General features: G+C 46.4%; 1 gene segment (V, D, J or C); it reads left to right on the top strand.

The window, feature by feature from the left end:
* The first annotated feature begins 1,032 nt into the window (after positions 1 to 1,032).
* On the top strand, positions 1,033 to 16,902 carry LOC146341970 (Ig gamma-2 chain C region-like). The segment is given in 6 exon segments: positions 1,033 to 1,126; positions 6,293 to 6,616; positions 12,062 to 12,361; positions 14,834 to 15,121; positions 15,248 to 15,355; positions 15,530 to 16,902. Coding segments are annotated over 6 exon segments (1,416 nt in total).
* Positions 16,903 to 17,159: the final 257 nt, after the last annotated feature.

Genomic DNA, 17,159 nt, shown 5'->3' with positions numbered 1-17,159 from the left:
TGTTCAGCCTCGTTTTGAATGCTTCCAGTGTGGGAGAGCCCACCACCTCCCTAGGTAACTGGTTCCATTGTTGTATTGCTCTAACGGTCAGAATGTTTTTCCTGATGTTCAGCCGGAATCTGGCTTCCTGTAACCTGAGCCCATTATTCCGTGTCTTGCACTCTGGGATGATCAATATAGATCCTGGCCTCCCTCTCTGTGACAACCTTTCAAGTACTTGAAGAGCGCTATCCTATCTCCCCCCAGTCTTCTCTTCTCAAGGCTAAACATGCCCAGTTCTTTCGGTCTCTCCTCATAGGGCTTTGTTTCCAGTCCCCTGATCATCTTCCTTGCCCTCCTCTGAACCCTCTCCAGTTTGTCTGCATCCTTCTTCAAGTGTGGTGCCCAGAACTTATAAACTGTTTTTAATTATTTGTTTATGGGGGGGGCATTTGTGGGGGAGTATTGGGGGTTAGGGTTAGCCCCCCGGCTACGGCCCGCGTGTAGAGTGTTTTGAGAGAGTAGGAGCCTTTCCGAGGTGGAGCTGAAGGAGAGACGGGCAGAGACCATGCGAGGATATAAGAACAGACTGCAACCGCCCGCAGCCTGGTGAGCTCCAGATGTTTGGACTACAACTCCCAGGACTCAGGACCACTGCCTATGCTGGCAGGGGCTGATGGGAGTTATCTTGGTCAAAACACCTGAAGGGCACCAAGTTTGGGAAGAGAGATATTGGAGCGGAGAAGGAAAGCGGCTGTGGTAGATAAGCGCAAGGCTGAAGATAAGGACACGGCTCTTGCGCGGGATGAGACGTGAGAGTCTCGTTTAAACCCAAAGAAAGCCTGTTTCCCACACCACCGCACTCCTTCACCAACCATTCTTTTCCCATGAGCAAACGCACAACGTTTCATCAATTAATTAACCAACTACAACTTAATAAAGACCCAGCTTCTGCGGCGGGCAGCGGCGCTCGTCGTCGCTTCGTCGTCGGCTCCTTCTCCTTAGCCAGCTGCACGCCCCTTTATCTCCCAGGAGGACGTTGCGCTGAACTCTGACGGAAAATGAAAGCAAGATCGAGACAACAACAAAATGCTGCGCTGCTTCGGCTGCCTCTCCTGTTTGCTGCTCTCCTCCTTGCAGCCGTCATGTAAGTCTCCCCATGCCCCGCACCCCGGCCCCGCAGGGCCCCGCGCCTTCCGGGAGCAGAAGGTAGAAACCAACTGAAGTCCGACTCAGAGTAGACCCATTGAAGTGGGCGGACGTAAGTTATGGGGTGGGGCATCCAGCAAAGACTGGCAGTCCGGTGAGCGAGGCGAGGGTCCGGGGGCTGCACTGCTGAGGCAGGGGGCCGCGCTGCAACTTAGCGCAATTATGCGCAACCATGTGCAACTTAACTTTTGAGTGTGTGTGTGTCCGCGCTCCCCCTCCCCCTTTGCGAGAGACGCTCAGTATTATAGTCGAGAAAAGAAAGAAGGTTCTTCCAGTGCAGGGCTGCTGGGGAGGGAAATTCTGTGTGCGACACGATTAAGAAAAGAATCGAAACTAAAACAAAAAGGGATTGCGGGGAAGCTCCGGAACGATCTCCTCAAACTGGGAGAGCGGGCATCCAAATGGCAGATGAGTTTCTATGTAAGCAAGTGTAAAGTGATGCACTTTGGGGCAAAACATCCCAACTTCAAGAAGTTGGTGAGATCCGAGGTAGGTATGACTGGCCGAGAAAGAGATCTTGGGATTGTGGTGGACGGCTTGATGAAAATGTCGACCCAGCCTCAGGCTGTTGTGAAAAAGGCAACGTGTCCTTGTTAGGCATAATTAGGAAAAGAAATTGAAAATAAAACTGCCAAGATCATATTCCCCTTATACAAATCTATGGTGCGACCACACTTGGAGTACTGTGTACAGTTCTAATTACCGCACATAAAAAAGGACGTTGTAGAGTTAGAAAAAGGACAGAAATGGGCAATTAAAATGATCAAGGGGCTGGAGCAATTCTTCTGTGAGGAAAGTTTACAACATCTGGGACTCTTTAGCTTAGAGAAGAGGTGAGTAGGGGGAGACATGATAGAGGTATACACAATTATGCATGGTGTGGAAGAAGTGGATAAGGAGACACTTTTATCCTTCTTATAATACTAGAACCTGAGGTCATCCCATGAAGCTGAATGGGGGGAGATTCAGGACAGACAAAAGGAAGGACTTCTTCACACAGCGGATACTTAGACTATGGAATCCTTTACCACAAGACGTAGTGACGGCCACCAATTTGGATGGCTTTACAAGAGGGGTAGACAAATTCCTGGAGGTGAAGGCTATCCGTGGCTACTAGTCCTGATGGCTATATGCTACCTCCAATATCAGAGGCAGTATGCCCATGTACACCAGTTGCTGGGGAACATGGGCAGGGGGGTGCTTGTTGCACTCATGTCCTGCTTGTGGGTTGGCCATTGTGTGAATAGACAGAATGTTGAGCTAGATGGACCCTTGGTTTGATCCAGCATGGCTGTTTCTTATGTTCAGTGGTTAATTTCCAAAAGCCATACTGAGGTTTAAACTTGCCCTGAAGCTGACGTGGAAGCTTTACAGTGCAATCCTATTTATATGCATTGTCTACTCAGAAGTAAGCCCCACTGAGTTCAGTAGAACTTGTTCCTAAAGGTAAAGGTGTCCCCAACCAGTCGTGTCCGACTCTAGGGTGTGGTGCTCATCTCCATTTCTAAGCCGAAGAGTCAGCGCTGTCCGAAGACGCTTCTGTGGTCATGTGGCCCGCATGACTGAACACCGAGGTGCACGGCACGCTGTTACCTTTCCGCCGAAGCGGTACCTATTTATCTACTTGCAATTTCTTGCTTTCGAACTGCTAGGTTGGCAGGAGCTGGGACTGAAGACGGGAGCTCACTCCATCACGCGGCACTCGGGTCTGACGACCTTCCGATCTGCAGTTCAGCGTCTTAACCACTAAGCCACCCTAACCCCTTAGAACTTGTTCCTAGGTACATGTATATAGGGTTGCCGCCTGGCCAGAAAGAAGTGGAAGACTTTGCCCATTATATACTGTATTGTTATCTGCATAATTCCTCTAGGGCAGCTTTCCCCAACCCAGTACCCTCCAGAGGTTTTCGACTACAACAGATTAGATACGAATGGGCTAGGGATAATCTATCTTAAAATGTATCTTCCATTCTGATTATGTTGTATGTTTGTGATGACATTCAACATACTTAGCAAATAAATTTGACTGACTGATATCCTAGGAAAGCTGCATGTGAGAAATCTACTCCGCACATGCTCAAGGGCTACTCTCCCTTTTTTTTACAACTGCTTTATTACTTTGAACATTCTGGGCATTCCCAAATACCTTCCTGGGCTGAGCTCTGAATAAAATGAAGTCTGGTTCCTCTGCACATCCCACTCACTGTCTTCTACCTTGGAAGTAATATACTCTGCATGAAACACAGAAGGAATTGTTTGGGAAGACCAAACCATCTGCGCTGTCTTTCAAGGATCCTTGAGGAACCAGAAGGCCTCTGTGACCCTTTCTCTCTTGGAACTTTTTTTAATGCAGAGGGGATTATTATATTATATAAGTTATGATTATGGTTATAATATTTGTATGAAATTGCTGGAACACTTGTGTCACCTATGGAGGTCCTGCTTTGCTGTGTAGCCACTTCTGTCAGAAGCGGGTAGCAACAGCCTTCTCTACAGCAGAACCAAATTTGTGGAATTGGCTCCCCAGGGAGTCTCGTCTTTTCCCTTCATTTATTAATTTTCAGGCTCCAGTTAAACACAGTTTTATTTTGGAGGGCGTTGGGGTCTCAGTAGTTTTGTATTTTACTTCTAGAGCTTCTGTTGGCTTTTTCTATTTTGGTTTGAATTATATTGTGTTGTCATTTTGTTGATACTGGGCATTTAACTTGTAAATAAATTCTGAAGGGATCACAGAAGCCTGCTTGATATGGTTGGGGTTGTCCAATTTTACTGCAGTTTATCTGCAGACAATGGCAATGTTCACATGTCATGATAAACTGTAGTTGGCCTTGTATACAAAACCTTCTGCCAATGCCCAAAGCATCTATTCAAGGTGCTGGTTTTAACCTATAAAGCCTTACATGGCTCAGGGCTGCAATACCTGATGGAATGCCTCTCCCAACATGAGCCTACCTGGATACTACGATCAACATCTGGAGCCTTCCTCTGAGTGCCTCCTCTGAGGGAGGCTTGGAAGGTAGCAATAAGGGAGAGGGCCTTCTCAGTGGTGGCCCCCAACTATGGAATGAGGTTCCCCACTGGGGCCCGCCCACGTGGTGCCAACACTGTCAACTTTTCGGCACCAGGTTAAGACTGTCCTCTACTCTCAGGCATTTAATGGCTTACAATAGGGCATCTATACCAGCTGTCTGAACAAGTCTTGTATTCTGTTGTAATTGTTTTTAGCTATTTAAACCGTTTTTAAATTTTGTATATTTTAATTTTATTATGCTGTTTTTATCTGTGTATTGTTATGAACCACCCAGAGAGCTTCAGCTGTTGGTGGTATAGAAATGAAAATCATCATCGTCATCATCTCTCCCATGCATAGGGACTTCCCTGTCTGCTGATATCAAACAGTCTTTTGAACCTACAGTTCTCCTCCTGTGTGACCAGGAGGAGGAGTTTGGAAGCTTCTACTTTTGCTTAACCATGGTTTCTTGTGTCAGTTGGATTCAGAATCGAGGTTAATGTTACTGTGGTTAGTTTCAAACAAGCCGGCTTCAAACTGTGGTTTCTTGAAACTGGCTTGTTTAAACTAACCATAATTAAGATTAGCCACAGTTCCAGTTCTGACTAACACAGCAAACTGTGGATACCTAAAAGCAAAAGAAAAAGCTTCAAAAACTCTGTGACTCAATCTTGCATGTTCACATTACACTATAACTGGGGTGCAGAACCTCAGGCCTGGTGTCTCAATCTGGCCCTTCTGAGGTCCCAACTCAGCCCTCCCAGGTTCCCCAGGGAGCCCTGCCCCCTTCCCCTGGCCGTGCCCCTTTTTCTCCAACCACCAATCATTTGGTGGTTTTCTTGGCTTTTGTGCATCCCCCCCCGTACTGCTTCCCTAATGCTTAGATACTGGTAGTAAAAGCTTTAAGCTACAATATGCTGGGGTGTTCTTTTGCATTTGATCTCTCCCCATTTGCCTTCAGCCCCTCCCACCATTGCAATGCCCCCCCCCACATCTCCAAAATGGAATCCGCCTCTCAGCTGAAAGAGGTGCAATACCCTTGTGCTAAACCATAGTTTAGCATGACCTGTGAATGCTGCAACTGCAGAAAGAAACTGACCAGTGGTCTCATCAAAAGCAGTTACCTCCATGGTGCCTTCACGCATGGCCAAAACAGATGTGAGAATGAATGCATTTTTTTTTTTGTTATTTGTTCACTTATAAAGTGCCTAAAAGTTTAAAGTGCTGTACAGAGTTTAATATAAGGCAGTCCCTCTCTACAGTCTCACAGTCTAAAATGCAAAAGGGAAAAACAAATGAAGAGAGAAAATTTAGCACTGATGTCTGTTGTTCCCTGTAACAATAGTGTGGGGGCCGGGGAGACCAAGCAGCATCAAGACCATGGTGTGTGTGTGTGTGTGTGTGTGTGTGTAGGAGGGGGGATTCCATGGAACATCCCTCCCCCATCCCAAAGCTACTAGCTGAGGGGGAAAAAGCTTCTCTCAATGCCACAATGTGGGATGGGGTGGACAAGTTGTTTTAAGAAAATCTACACTTGGGTGCTCTGTGGTCCCAGTCCTACTTGAAGAGGCCCCAACAGATGCTCTTGTTAAAGGGGGGGGGAAATGAAGCATTAAATGCTTTCATGCATTTAAGGTAACATCTGTTTTGGCCATCGGTGCACAGAATATCTGGTGCTTGTTGTCTTTGTCTGGGGCTAAAATGGGGAGGGAAAAAAGAGTACTGAATCTCCAACTGAAGTGGTGGCGTGGAGAGCACAAAAATGAAGTACTGCTGAAGGGTAATGTGGAAATAACCTTTCTTTCTTTCTTTCTTTCTTTCTTTCTTTCTTGTGTGTGGAAAAGCAGAGGCTTAAAGGCACATCTGCATGAAATTAAAACTCATTTTCAACTCTTTGAACCAGCCTGGTTTGACTAAGGAACTATGGGAATTGTAGCTTGGTCAGGGTGCTAAGCCCTCTTTACAGAACTACAATTTGCAGGAGGAGTCCTAATAGCTGAATTGATTTAAAATGGGTTTAAGTCCGCAAACTTAATTAGATTCCCACCTGGTCTTTCTAGTTGTAACTCTCCTCGCTGTCTTTGTCCTTTTCAGGGGCAGTTCTGAGGCTAACGGTGCCTTCGTCCCCAATCCAGGCCAGGCCGGGCTCTGATGTGCAACTGCCTTGTCACATATCCGGGTCCATAGCCCTTGAGCGCCTGGCTGTGGTATGGAAGGTGGGCAACCAAATCGTTGCTCGATATGAAGATAGTTTTGAGGCAAAAAGGCCGGGGGCACTGATGACAGTTGGGCAGCTGCAAGCAGGTGATGCCACCCTCCTCCTCCCGAACGTACAGGACGCAGATGCCGCTGTTTATACTTGTTTCGTTATCCATATGCCTGACAGTGCAGACAAGACGGTGGAATTGAAAGTGGAAGGTAAGGGAAGCAGAGGAAATATGGGTGAGGCTTATACTCTGCCATCTATAAGGCACTTGACTTAAAACACAGTTTTAAAGTACATTGTTTCAGGCATGGAGAACTGTTGAACTGCAGTTCCCATCATCCCTGGCTGTGGGCCATGTTGGCTGGAGCTAATGGGAGTTACAGTCCAACAAGATCTGGAGGGCCACTGGCTCACCACCCCTGGTTTAAAACACCTCATGTTACCTCAGGGCCAAACAGACATTTCAGGGCCTAAGTTTTATTGATGTATCTTCTGGTCTAAAGAAGGGTATGTGTGTTTATATGTTTGTGTGCATGTCTGTTTCTACACAGTGTGTGGGTAAAGAGGGCTAAATATTACTACATCCCCTGCTTGACCTCACTTCACTCCAGAGTCCAGCCCCTGCCTTATTCCAGCTCAGCTGCGATACCACAAGTGAGCCAGGCTGGAGAGAGAATTGCTTTAAGCCAGAGGTGGTTAACTTAAGACCCTCCAAATGTTTTGATCTACAGCTCCCATGATCTCCCATCATTGTCTATGCTGGCTAGGGATGCTGGGATCTGTAGGCCAAAACATCTGTAGGGGCAGAAGTTGCCCACCCCTGGCTTAAAGCTATAGAGATGTGTGGAGGAGGGGTAGCATTTAGCTCTCCTCACCTGCGCACTCCTTTCTCTGTAAGATAGACTCACCACCACCACTTTATACCAGAATGGGGTAGACATATAAATAGAACTAAGCTATCCTTGTCACCTGTATCAATCTGCCCATCCCTATGGGGCCTTTTTGTGGGTGCCCCGCTGTCTGAGGAGGAGATCCTTTCTAGTGGTGGCTCTCTGCATTTTGAATGCCCTCCCCACCGAGGCCTTCTTAGCACCCACACTGACATCTTTTAGGTACCAGGCAAAAACTTCCTTGCATACTTAGGCTTTTAAAAATTGTTAATTGTTGAACTCTTATGCAGCTTTATGGTTCTATTCCTTGGATTGCTGCTGCTGTAGTCTTGTGGCTTTCATTTTGTCTGTTCGTTTTTTTTAAAGCATGTAATTTTTAATTAATTAATGCATTTATATCCTGCCTTTTTTCCTCTTGCAAAGAACCCAAGGTGGCTTACATGGTCCTCCTCCTCCTCTCCATTTTATCCTCACAACAGTCCTATGAGGTAGGTTAGGCTGAAAGTCAGGGACTGCCCAAAGTCATTCAGTGAGCTTTATGACCGAGTGGGGACTAGAACCCGGATCTCCCAAGCGCCAGTCCAACACTCTTAACTTCTACAGCGTGCTGGCTTTGAAGCTGTTAGCCAAAAGGGCCAGTTAGTTACACAAAGGGCCAGTTTGTGCATCTCAGCAATTCCTGGGTTGGGAAATAGGGGAAGGCGTAGCAGCGACTGCATGTGCTTATTGCTTCCACTTTCAAACAACTGTAATTAACAACTCAGGAATGCCCCATTTCTCACATTGTGAGAAATGTTATTGTGACATCCAAACCTGGAACTCAGGGTTATTTAGGGGTTACACAGCACAGAGTTTAACCCAACAATCACCCATGGTTCGTTGTTGATTGAAAGTGGAAGCAACTAGTGCATGTGAGAGACAGTGTACTCGCTCACTCCCACAGAGCCCCAGCAATTAAACAACCCAGGAATTAGTGTGACATGTAAACCAGATCAAAGTGGCTGCTGAAGGCACAAGATAGAAATTATGTAAATAAATAAAAACTCTAATTTGGCAGCAGCGTGTCTTCTGGAAGTATTTGCTTATTTGCCAGTATATTTCTCAGCAGTTTTCAACACACTTTGTTGTTGTTTATTCATTCAGTCGCTTCCGACTCTTCGTGACTTCATGGACCAGCCCACGCCAGAGCTTCCTGTCGGCCGTCGCCACCCCCAGCTTCCCCAAGGTCGAGTCCGTCACCTCCAGAATATCATCCATCCATCTTGCCCTTGGTCGGCCCCTCTTCCTTTTGCCTTCCATGTTCCCTAGCATCAGCATCTTCTCCAGGGTATCCTGTCTTCTCATGATGTGACCAAAGTACTTCAGTTTTGCCTTTAAGATCATTCCCTCAAGTGAGCAGTCTGGCTTTATTTCCTGGAGTATGGACTGGTTTGATCTTCTTGCAGTCCAAGGTACTCTCAGAATTTTCCTCTAACACCACAGTTCAAAAGTATCTATCTTCCTTCGCTCAGCCTTCCTTATGGTCCAGCTCTCACAGCCATAGGTTACTACAGGGAATACCATTGCTTGAACTATGCAGACCTTTGTCGTCAGTGTGATGTCTCTGCTCTTAACTATTTTATCAAGATTTGTCATTGCTGTCCTCCCAAGAAGTAAACGTCTTCTGATTTCCTGGCTGCAGTCAGCGTCTGCAGTAATCTTTGCGCCTAGAAAGACAAAGTCTGTCACTGCCTCCACGTTTTCTCCCTCTATTTGCCAGTTATCCATCAAGCTGGTTGCCATAATCTTGGTTTTTTTTAGGTTTAACTGCAACCCAGCTTTTGCACTTTCTTCTTTCACCTTCGTCATGAGGTTCCTCAGCTCCTCCTCGCTTTCAGCCATCAAAGTGGTATCATCTGCATCTGAGATTGTTAATGTTTCTTCCAGTGATTTTAACTCCAGCCTTGGCTTCATCAAGCCCAGCACGTCGCATGATGTGTTCTGCGTACAGGTTGAATAGGTAGGGTGAGAGTATACAGCCCTGCTGTACTCCTTCCCCAATCTTAAACCAGTCCGTTGTTCCGTGGTCTGTTCTTACCGTTGCTACTTGGTCGTTATACAGATTCCTCAGGAGGCAGACAAGATGACTTGGTATCCCCATACCACCAAGAACGTGCCACAATTTGTTATGATCCACACAGTCAAAGGCTTTAGAATAGTCAATAAAACAGAAATAGATATTTTTCTGAAACTCCCTGGCTTTCTCCAGTATCCAGCGGATATTGGCAATTTGGTCTCTAGTTCCTCTGCCTTTTCGAAACCCAGCTTGTACATCTGGCAATTCTCGTTCCATGAATTGCTGGAGTCTACCTTGCAAGATCTTGAGCATTACCTTACTGGCATGTGAAATCAGTGGCACTGTTCGATAGTTTGAACATTCTTTGGTGCTTCCCTTTTTTGGTATGGGGATATAAGTTGATTTTTTCCAATCTGGTGGCCATTCTTGTGTTTTCCAAATTTGCTGGCATATGGCATGCATCACCTTGACAGCATCATCTTGCAAGATTTTAAACAGTTCAGCTGGGATGTCATCATCTCCTGTTGCCTTGTTATTAGCAATGCTTCTTAAGGCCCATTCAACCTCACTCTTCAGGATATCTGACTCTAGCTCACTGACCACACCGTCAAATCTATCCCCGATATTATTATCCTTCCTATACAGCTCTTCCGTATATTCTTGCCACCTTTTCTTGATCTCTTCTGCTTCTGTTAGTTCCTTGCCATCTTTGTTTTTGATCATACCCATTTTTGCCTGGAATTTACCTCCGATGTTTCTAATGTTCTGGAAGAGGTCTCTTGTCCTTCCTATTGTATTATCTTCTTCCGCTTCTGCGCATTGCTTGTTTAAAAATAATTCCTTATCTCTTCTGGCTAACCTCTGGAATTTTGCATTTAATTGGGCAGATCTCCCCTATCACTGTTGCCTTTTGCTTTCCTTCTTTCTTGGGCTGCTTCCAGTGTCTCAGCAGACAGCCATCTTGCCTTCTTGGTTTTCTTTTTCTTTGGGATGTTTTTTGTTGCCGCCTCCTGAACAATGTTGCGAACTTCTGTCCGTAGTTCTTCCGGAACCCTGTCTACTAAATCTAGTCCCTTAAATCTATTCTTCACCTCCACTGCATATTCATTAGGAATATTAGTGAGCTCATATCTAACTGATCTGTGGGTCTTCCCTATTCTCTTTAGTCTGATTCGAAATTGTGCAATAAGAAGTTCGTGATCTGAACTACAGTCAGCTCCAGGTCTTGTTTTTACCAACTGCATAGATGTCCGCCACCTTTGGCTACAAAGGATGTAGTCGATCTGATTTCGGTGTCGACCGTCTGGTGAAGTCTATGTATAAAGTTGTCTCTTAGGTTGTTGGAAGAAAGTGTTCGTTATGCACAGTGAGTTGTCTTGGCAAAATTCTATCAGCCTATGTCCTGCTTCATTTTGTTCTCCCAGACCATGCTTGATTGTAATTCCAGGTGTTGTTTGACTACCCACCTTAGCATTCCAGTCTCCTGTAATGAAAATAACATCTTTTTTTGGTGTACTATCCAGTAGGTGCTGCAGATCCTCATAGAACTGATCTACTTCTGCTTTTTCAGCATCTGTGGTTGGGGCGTATATTTGGATCACTGTGATGTTAAATGGCTTGCTCTGAATTTGATCATTTCTTGTTGTACTGATCCATTTAGTTTTCATGGCAAGAATACTGGGGTGGGTTGCCGTTTCCTTCCCCAGGGATCGTATTTAGTCTGACCTCTCTGCCATGACCTTTCCGTCTTGGGTGTCCCTTCACGGTTTAGCTCATGACGTCATTGAGGTGCTCAAGCTCCAGCACCACGACAAGGTAACGATCTCCTTTGCACTTATAAAGTCCTAAATTGGTTGGAGCTAGCGTAATGTAGGGAATGCCTTCTTCCATTCCCACCCTACAAATACAATTTTTGGCAGAGGTGCCGTTTCATCTTCCATTGTTCAGAGATGTTCAGTCAGTCAAGAAATGGCACATTGCTTTCGCTGTGGTGGTGCTGCTGATATGAGAAATGGCTCCTCAGGAGTAGCTTTGCCTTCATGTTTTGCTAATAAGTGTTATGGCAAAAAACATACCCTGCCCATACAGGCCCTGAGTGGTGCCTGAGGGGACATTCTAGAGTTGCAGCTTCTTTTTAATCTAGTGCGGTTCTTGGCATTATGTACGACTTTGATTTGAACATTTATTTGGTTGTACTGTATTTTTATACACTGTACGTTGACTTGAGCACTCGATTGTCAGGTCTTGAGAAGGTAAACCAGTATTATTACCCCCATATTACTGTTAAACGGGTGGGTGTGTTAAGTCTGAAAGTACGGTGGCTTGCCGAAGGCTATGTTGTAAGCTTATGGCCAAGGTGAGATGTGTGCTGGCAAATCCCCAGTTCATACTTTTAACCGTTACTCTGCACCAGATATCATGATGGTGAGATGACAGTGTACCTGAATTGCTGAAGATGACAAAGGAAGTGAGCCCTTCTCCTTTCATATGCTTTGAGGAAGAGGAGTGGAGTATCTGGTGGGGGTTTGGGGAGACAGTGGAAAGAGCCCTTGCTCTTCCAGGCAGAGTTGCAGATGCTCTGTTTACTTGGCAAACAATGGGTCAGGACACCATGGGAGGACTTTGATGCTGGAAGAGGGCTTTAGTTGGGTCACCAGGGGAAAAGATCTTCTCCTAATTCTCTCTCTCTCTCTTTCTCATCCTGCAACCAGCTCCTCCAAGCCTAACGCTCAGCTCTACAAAGCTGCAGTTAGCCAAGCCGAGTGCTGTGACATGTAAGGCATCGGATTTTTACCCTGGCAACATCTCTGTGAAGTGGTTCCGAGATGGCAAGATTGTGAAAGGCCCTGAATATCCCCATGCCCTCCTCAGCCCTGGTGGCCTGTTCAGTGCAGAGAGTGTCCTGGACCTCACGCCTCAAGCTGCTGATGACGGTGCCAACATCTCTTGCCATGTCACTCACAAAGCAATCAGAGGCCTGCTTAAAGAAGATATTGAGCTGCAGGTGCAAGGTGAGTGAGACCCAGGGGTCCTGGCACTCTCCCTACCCCAGCTCCCTCATCACAGCCTCCTATCTTATTTGACCAAACCTATTCTCCTCCCCAAACACTCGGTAGTTTTGCCCCAACCCTCCTTGGCTCTGCAGCCTTCCTGAACCTGGTGTCCTCCAGATGTGTGACCATGCTGGCTGGGGAATGATGGGAGTTGTAGCCCGACACATCTAGAAAGCACCAGGTCGGGGAAGGATGCTCAACACATTGGGAAGGAAAAGGTCCATGTAGCCCAGGGTTGCCTCCACACTAGGGCCCTCTAGCTCTGCTGGGGGCCCAGCTTTCCTGCAATCAAGTGAAAGTGGAATTAAAAAGGTGGTTCCACACAGCCCTTAAAATGCCCCTATGTTATCAAGCAGTGTCCTTCCTGTGGGACCAGATCTTAGTGTGTGTGTGTGTGTGTGTGTGTGTGTGTTTTACAAGTAACATTTCTTTCTGAATTCTGGGGCCACAGCGGGGGATGCATGTGGCTCATGGGCCATATGTTGCCCATCCATGCTCTGTGTGGTCACCAAAGAGGATGCCACTCTATCCCTGAATGTCTGTGGTGAAAGCCCTGTGTCCATAGAGTAGAAACTGGTTAGATTTAATATAGAAGCACCAACAAGGACTGTGTTGAGAATGTAACCCTTTCTTTTATGGCATCCTCAACCTATGGAATTAAGGACCAAACTACACATTATGTAAAGGGATTTGAATGTAAGTGTAGTTCTACACGACAATTGCTGTAAGTGAGCAATCTGGTTCAGGCCTGAGGCAGGCAGGGAGAGGAGGTTTACCCTTCTCTCCCCTGATAGAATCCTGACTGTGGCTGCAATTTGGCAGCGACGGCAGCTTCCCTCCTGAGACGAATTACGTGTGGGGAGAGGTGGGTTGTTGGCATCACAGCACAGAGGGAAGGCCTAACCATCCCTCCCTGCATCACATGGCCCTGATGTGGATCAGGCCTGCTGTGGCAACAGTTCTTGTGTAAAATTACATTTATGTTAAATGCTATAACGCATTTAATGTAATGGGTAGTTTGGCCTCAGACTTTAGGTTAGGGATGGGCGAACGAGCCACGTTCGACGTCACCAGGGTAGTCCAAACATTGTCTTGCGGCTCATCTCATGCCTGATTTCCATTCACATTTGCAATCACTACTCGCTCTGCACAAACAGGACAATTATGCAAATTGAGCAGCGACTGAACATGAAATTTGCGCAACTTTCACCCGGTTCGATTTCTGCAAATTTCCGTTCAAATTTGCCTAATTTACAGAAATTCCCTAAATGTGTCCTCCATAGATTAAAGCGGGGCTGATTCAATCTACTGGGAAAATTTGTGTAAATTTAGGAAATTTTGTGCAAATCAAATGCGAGCATATGTTCGGCAATATGCGAACGTTTTCAACAGACATGTGCTCGCATTCAAAGTTGCAAACAAAGCATGTTCGCGTATTTTGGAGCAAAAATGAAATTCTCATGCATCCTTACTTTAGCTACATATATTGTAGGGGTGTCAGAGAATTTCTCGCCGAAACTTCAGGGGGCCGAGTGCCAACATATTCGGCCCCCCGAAGTAGTTTCAGGGAGAAATTCTCCGCACCACCCCCCCCCCAGGATGGGACTTACCTTTCCCGAATGTCGCTCCCGGTGGCGGGTCGCAGCGGCGGTTCGGCAGGGCTTCGACAGCGGCGGCAGCCGGTCTTCCAACCGGCCGCCGCCGCCGCCGCCTTTCCAAGAAAAGTAAAAAAAACACAAAAAACGCCCCCACGATAGGCTACGTGACGATTAACGTAGCCTATCACGGCTAGATTTGCAAAGTCAGCTGTGAAAGTCAGCTATTTGCGTTGCCCTTATTTTCGCCGTAGTCTAAGTAAATCTTTACGTAGACTACAGCGACCAAATAAGGAACGCGAATGGCGGCTCCCTATGGGGGCTGCCATTTGCGTACGCGCTTTTTTTTTTTTAAGTCACCCGTGATAGGCTACGTGACGATTAACGTAGCCTGTCACGGCTGACTTTGCAGATCTAGCCATGATAGGCTACGTAAATCGTCATGTAGCCTATCACGGGGCGGTTTTTTGGGTTTTTTACTTTTCAGTTGAAGTTCGCGGCCGGGGAGATGGGGCGCTTCTCCCCGGCCTGAATTTCGGCCGGGCGAGGCGGGAAGCCTCCCCCCCGGCCTGAATTTCGGCCGGGCGAGGCGGGAAGCCTCTCCCCCCCAGCCTGAACTTCGGGGGGAGAAGCGAAGCACCTCCCCCCCACCGCGAAGCAAGCTGCGAGACCAGGTAAGTGACTTTCGTACATCCCTAATATATTGCTCTTCTGCTCTCTATATAACATCTCCCCCTAGTGGCTGTCACCAGATTTTCAGGGAGCCTGCCTGAGCTTTGCATATCCCACCACAGTGCAGTATTCTGGACCTCACTTTTCTTTCTTCTCCTTGCAGCTCGCCCGATCTTTCAGGTGTTCACTGTGCCCCCAGAGAAGAAATTTGGGGCAGCGAAGTGCCTAGTGAGTGGGTTTTACCCCAAATACATTCAAGTTCAGTGGCTGCGAAACAGGGTGCCACAGTTGAAGATAGAGTCTCACCCACAGCGCATGCCTAATGGGACATTCTCCACTGAGAGTGTCATCTTCCCAGAGGAGAGTGATGCTGACGTCAGCTATGTCTGCTGGGTACAACATGAAGCACTGGCCGCCCCGCTAGAGCAGACAATCCTCTGGCAGCCCAAAGGTGAGGGTGATGGGATTACTTCCCCCACACCCCTGAACTCCCAGAGTACAGTGAAGGAACTGACCATCCAGACACCTCTGCCCAAAGCTACCTCTGTGTCTCCAACTGACCTGTCTTCTGCTACAGGGATCTTGGAGTCAGCCCCCACTATAGATCTGGTTTGGGTGATGGGAGTTATTGGACTCGTTTTGGGCCTTGTTCTAGGAGCCACTGGAGTAATACTCTACAAGAGAGGTGAGTCAGCCCTTCTGAAGGGCTGTGGAGCAGGGCTGCTGGTGGCGGTGTGGGCAGGAGAGCATAAGAGCCAGTGAGAAAGCAAGGGTGAAATAGTGGAGGAGGAGGCTGTGGACTGCAGTGCGGGGGCACCTGACTCACTTTCTCTCTCTCTCTCCCCCTCTCCCTTTGCAGTCAAGTATAAACAGGCTCCAGAAAGGAAAAGTGAGGAACCCCTCCTTAAAAGCTCTGGTGAGAAGAAGGTACGTTACATGTCAAAACTCCAGACAGAAGGGACCGATAGTAAAGCAAGAAGTTACCAAGTCCATTGTGAAGATACTGATGAAGAGCTGCCCCAGGATAAGTCAAAGGCCAAGCCAAACAAACCTAATGACTCCCCTGCTGCAGTCGAGCATGAACTGGCTCCAGGAATGAAAAGCAAGCAAGTCCCCATTAAACAGGAGGATAAGGACCAGGTGATGTCAAAGGCCAAGACAGGAAAGCCAGATGACACTTCTGTTTCAAAGCTATAGGAGCTAACTTTTATATTGTATTCTGTTGTGTTGTATTTTATGGTTTCAATTGCTGTGAACTGCCCAGAAAGCTTTGGCTGTCTTTCTCCCAGCTTGGAGGGCTTAATCCGAGTCATCCTAGGGACCATACGATGGCTCTTGAAGTCTGTTTAGAGACAGGAGAGGGGACAGGTGTCTCTTTGGTAATCTGTACCCTCCAAGAATGCTAAAACCCTTTATGGCTTCAGACCCTGATATCTGAAAGACTACCTACTGCCACATGAACCTTCATGGGCATTAAGATCCTGCCAGTTACCCTTCCCAGCAACCAGGGAAGAGGGCCTTTTCAGTGGTGGCATCCTGCATGAGGAATACTCTTCCCAGAGGTCAGCCTGGCATCTTCTGTGCTCAACCCTTGGCAGGAGGTTAAAACCTTTAGATTTGCCGAGACTTTTAATGAACAACAATATTGTTTTTAAAAATATGGTGTTTTATTCTTTTATATGGTGCTTTACCCTTTTTATCATTTTATCTCTTATTGTTCACCACTTCAGAATCTGTTTAGATGCTGAACGGTATATAAATGTTGTAAATAAATAATACAATATTTTTGATTAATTTAAATCTCCAAACATTACAACAAATAACAAGTACTTATTATCAATTCATTTTGATAATATGAATTACAGGACATTATTACAAGATGACTGTCCTTATATAAGTGTCTTTTCTGTTCATTTCAATTGTGTTCTGTTTCTCATCATTACTCCGTGCAATTCAGTAATCTGTCTACAAACTTGCTAATGACATTGGTGATATCTTTCCATCGCTACTGTTTTTCATATGAGGAATGAAGGCTTGCCAAGTAGTAAAGAGCAATATTGATTTTAATTGCTGAGAACTTATGTACAGACTGTTCTATTTCTATTTGCTGTTTTATTTGGTGCTTTATTTGTGTGTGTGCTGGAAGCTACATTTATTTTTCTGTCCTCTTACCATTTGGCTCAGTTTTATATTTGATGTTGTATATTAAATATCTCCACACTACTCTGAAAATTTGGCATAAGTTTAAGTATAAATGAAGGTAGAGTCAGCCTCGGTCGCATACCTCCACAGCTAAATGAGCTGCATTTACAGGAGACCAAGCGGTAATCCATATCCCAAGCTATGGGATGGGGCCATAGCTGAGTGGTAGAGCAGATGCTTTGCACACAGATGGGTCCAGATTCAATCCCTGACTTTTCCACTTTAGAAAAAACCAGTAGTAAGTGATGGAAGAGCTTGCTTAGATGGGCAAACAGTCTGAGGTGACT

Source organism: Heloderma suspectum, chromosome 6 (assembly GCF_057233095.1).
Source record: "Heloderma suspectum isolate Gila_16-S chromosome 6, 16-S_ref, whole genome shotgun sequence".
NCBI classification, from domain to species: Eukaryota; Metazoa; Chordata; class Lepidosauria; order Squamata; family Helodermatidae; genus Heloderma; species Heloderma suspectum.
This window is presented reverse-complemented; position numbering and strand designations above follow the sequence as displayed.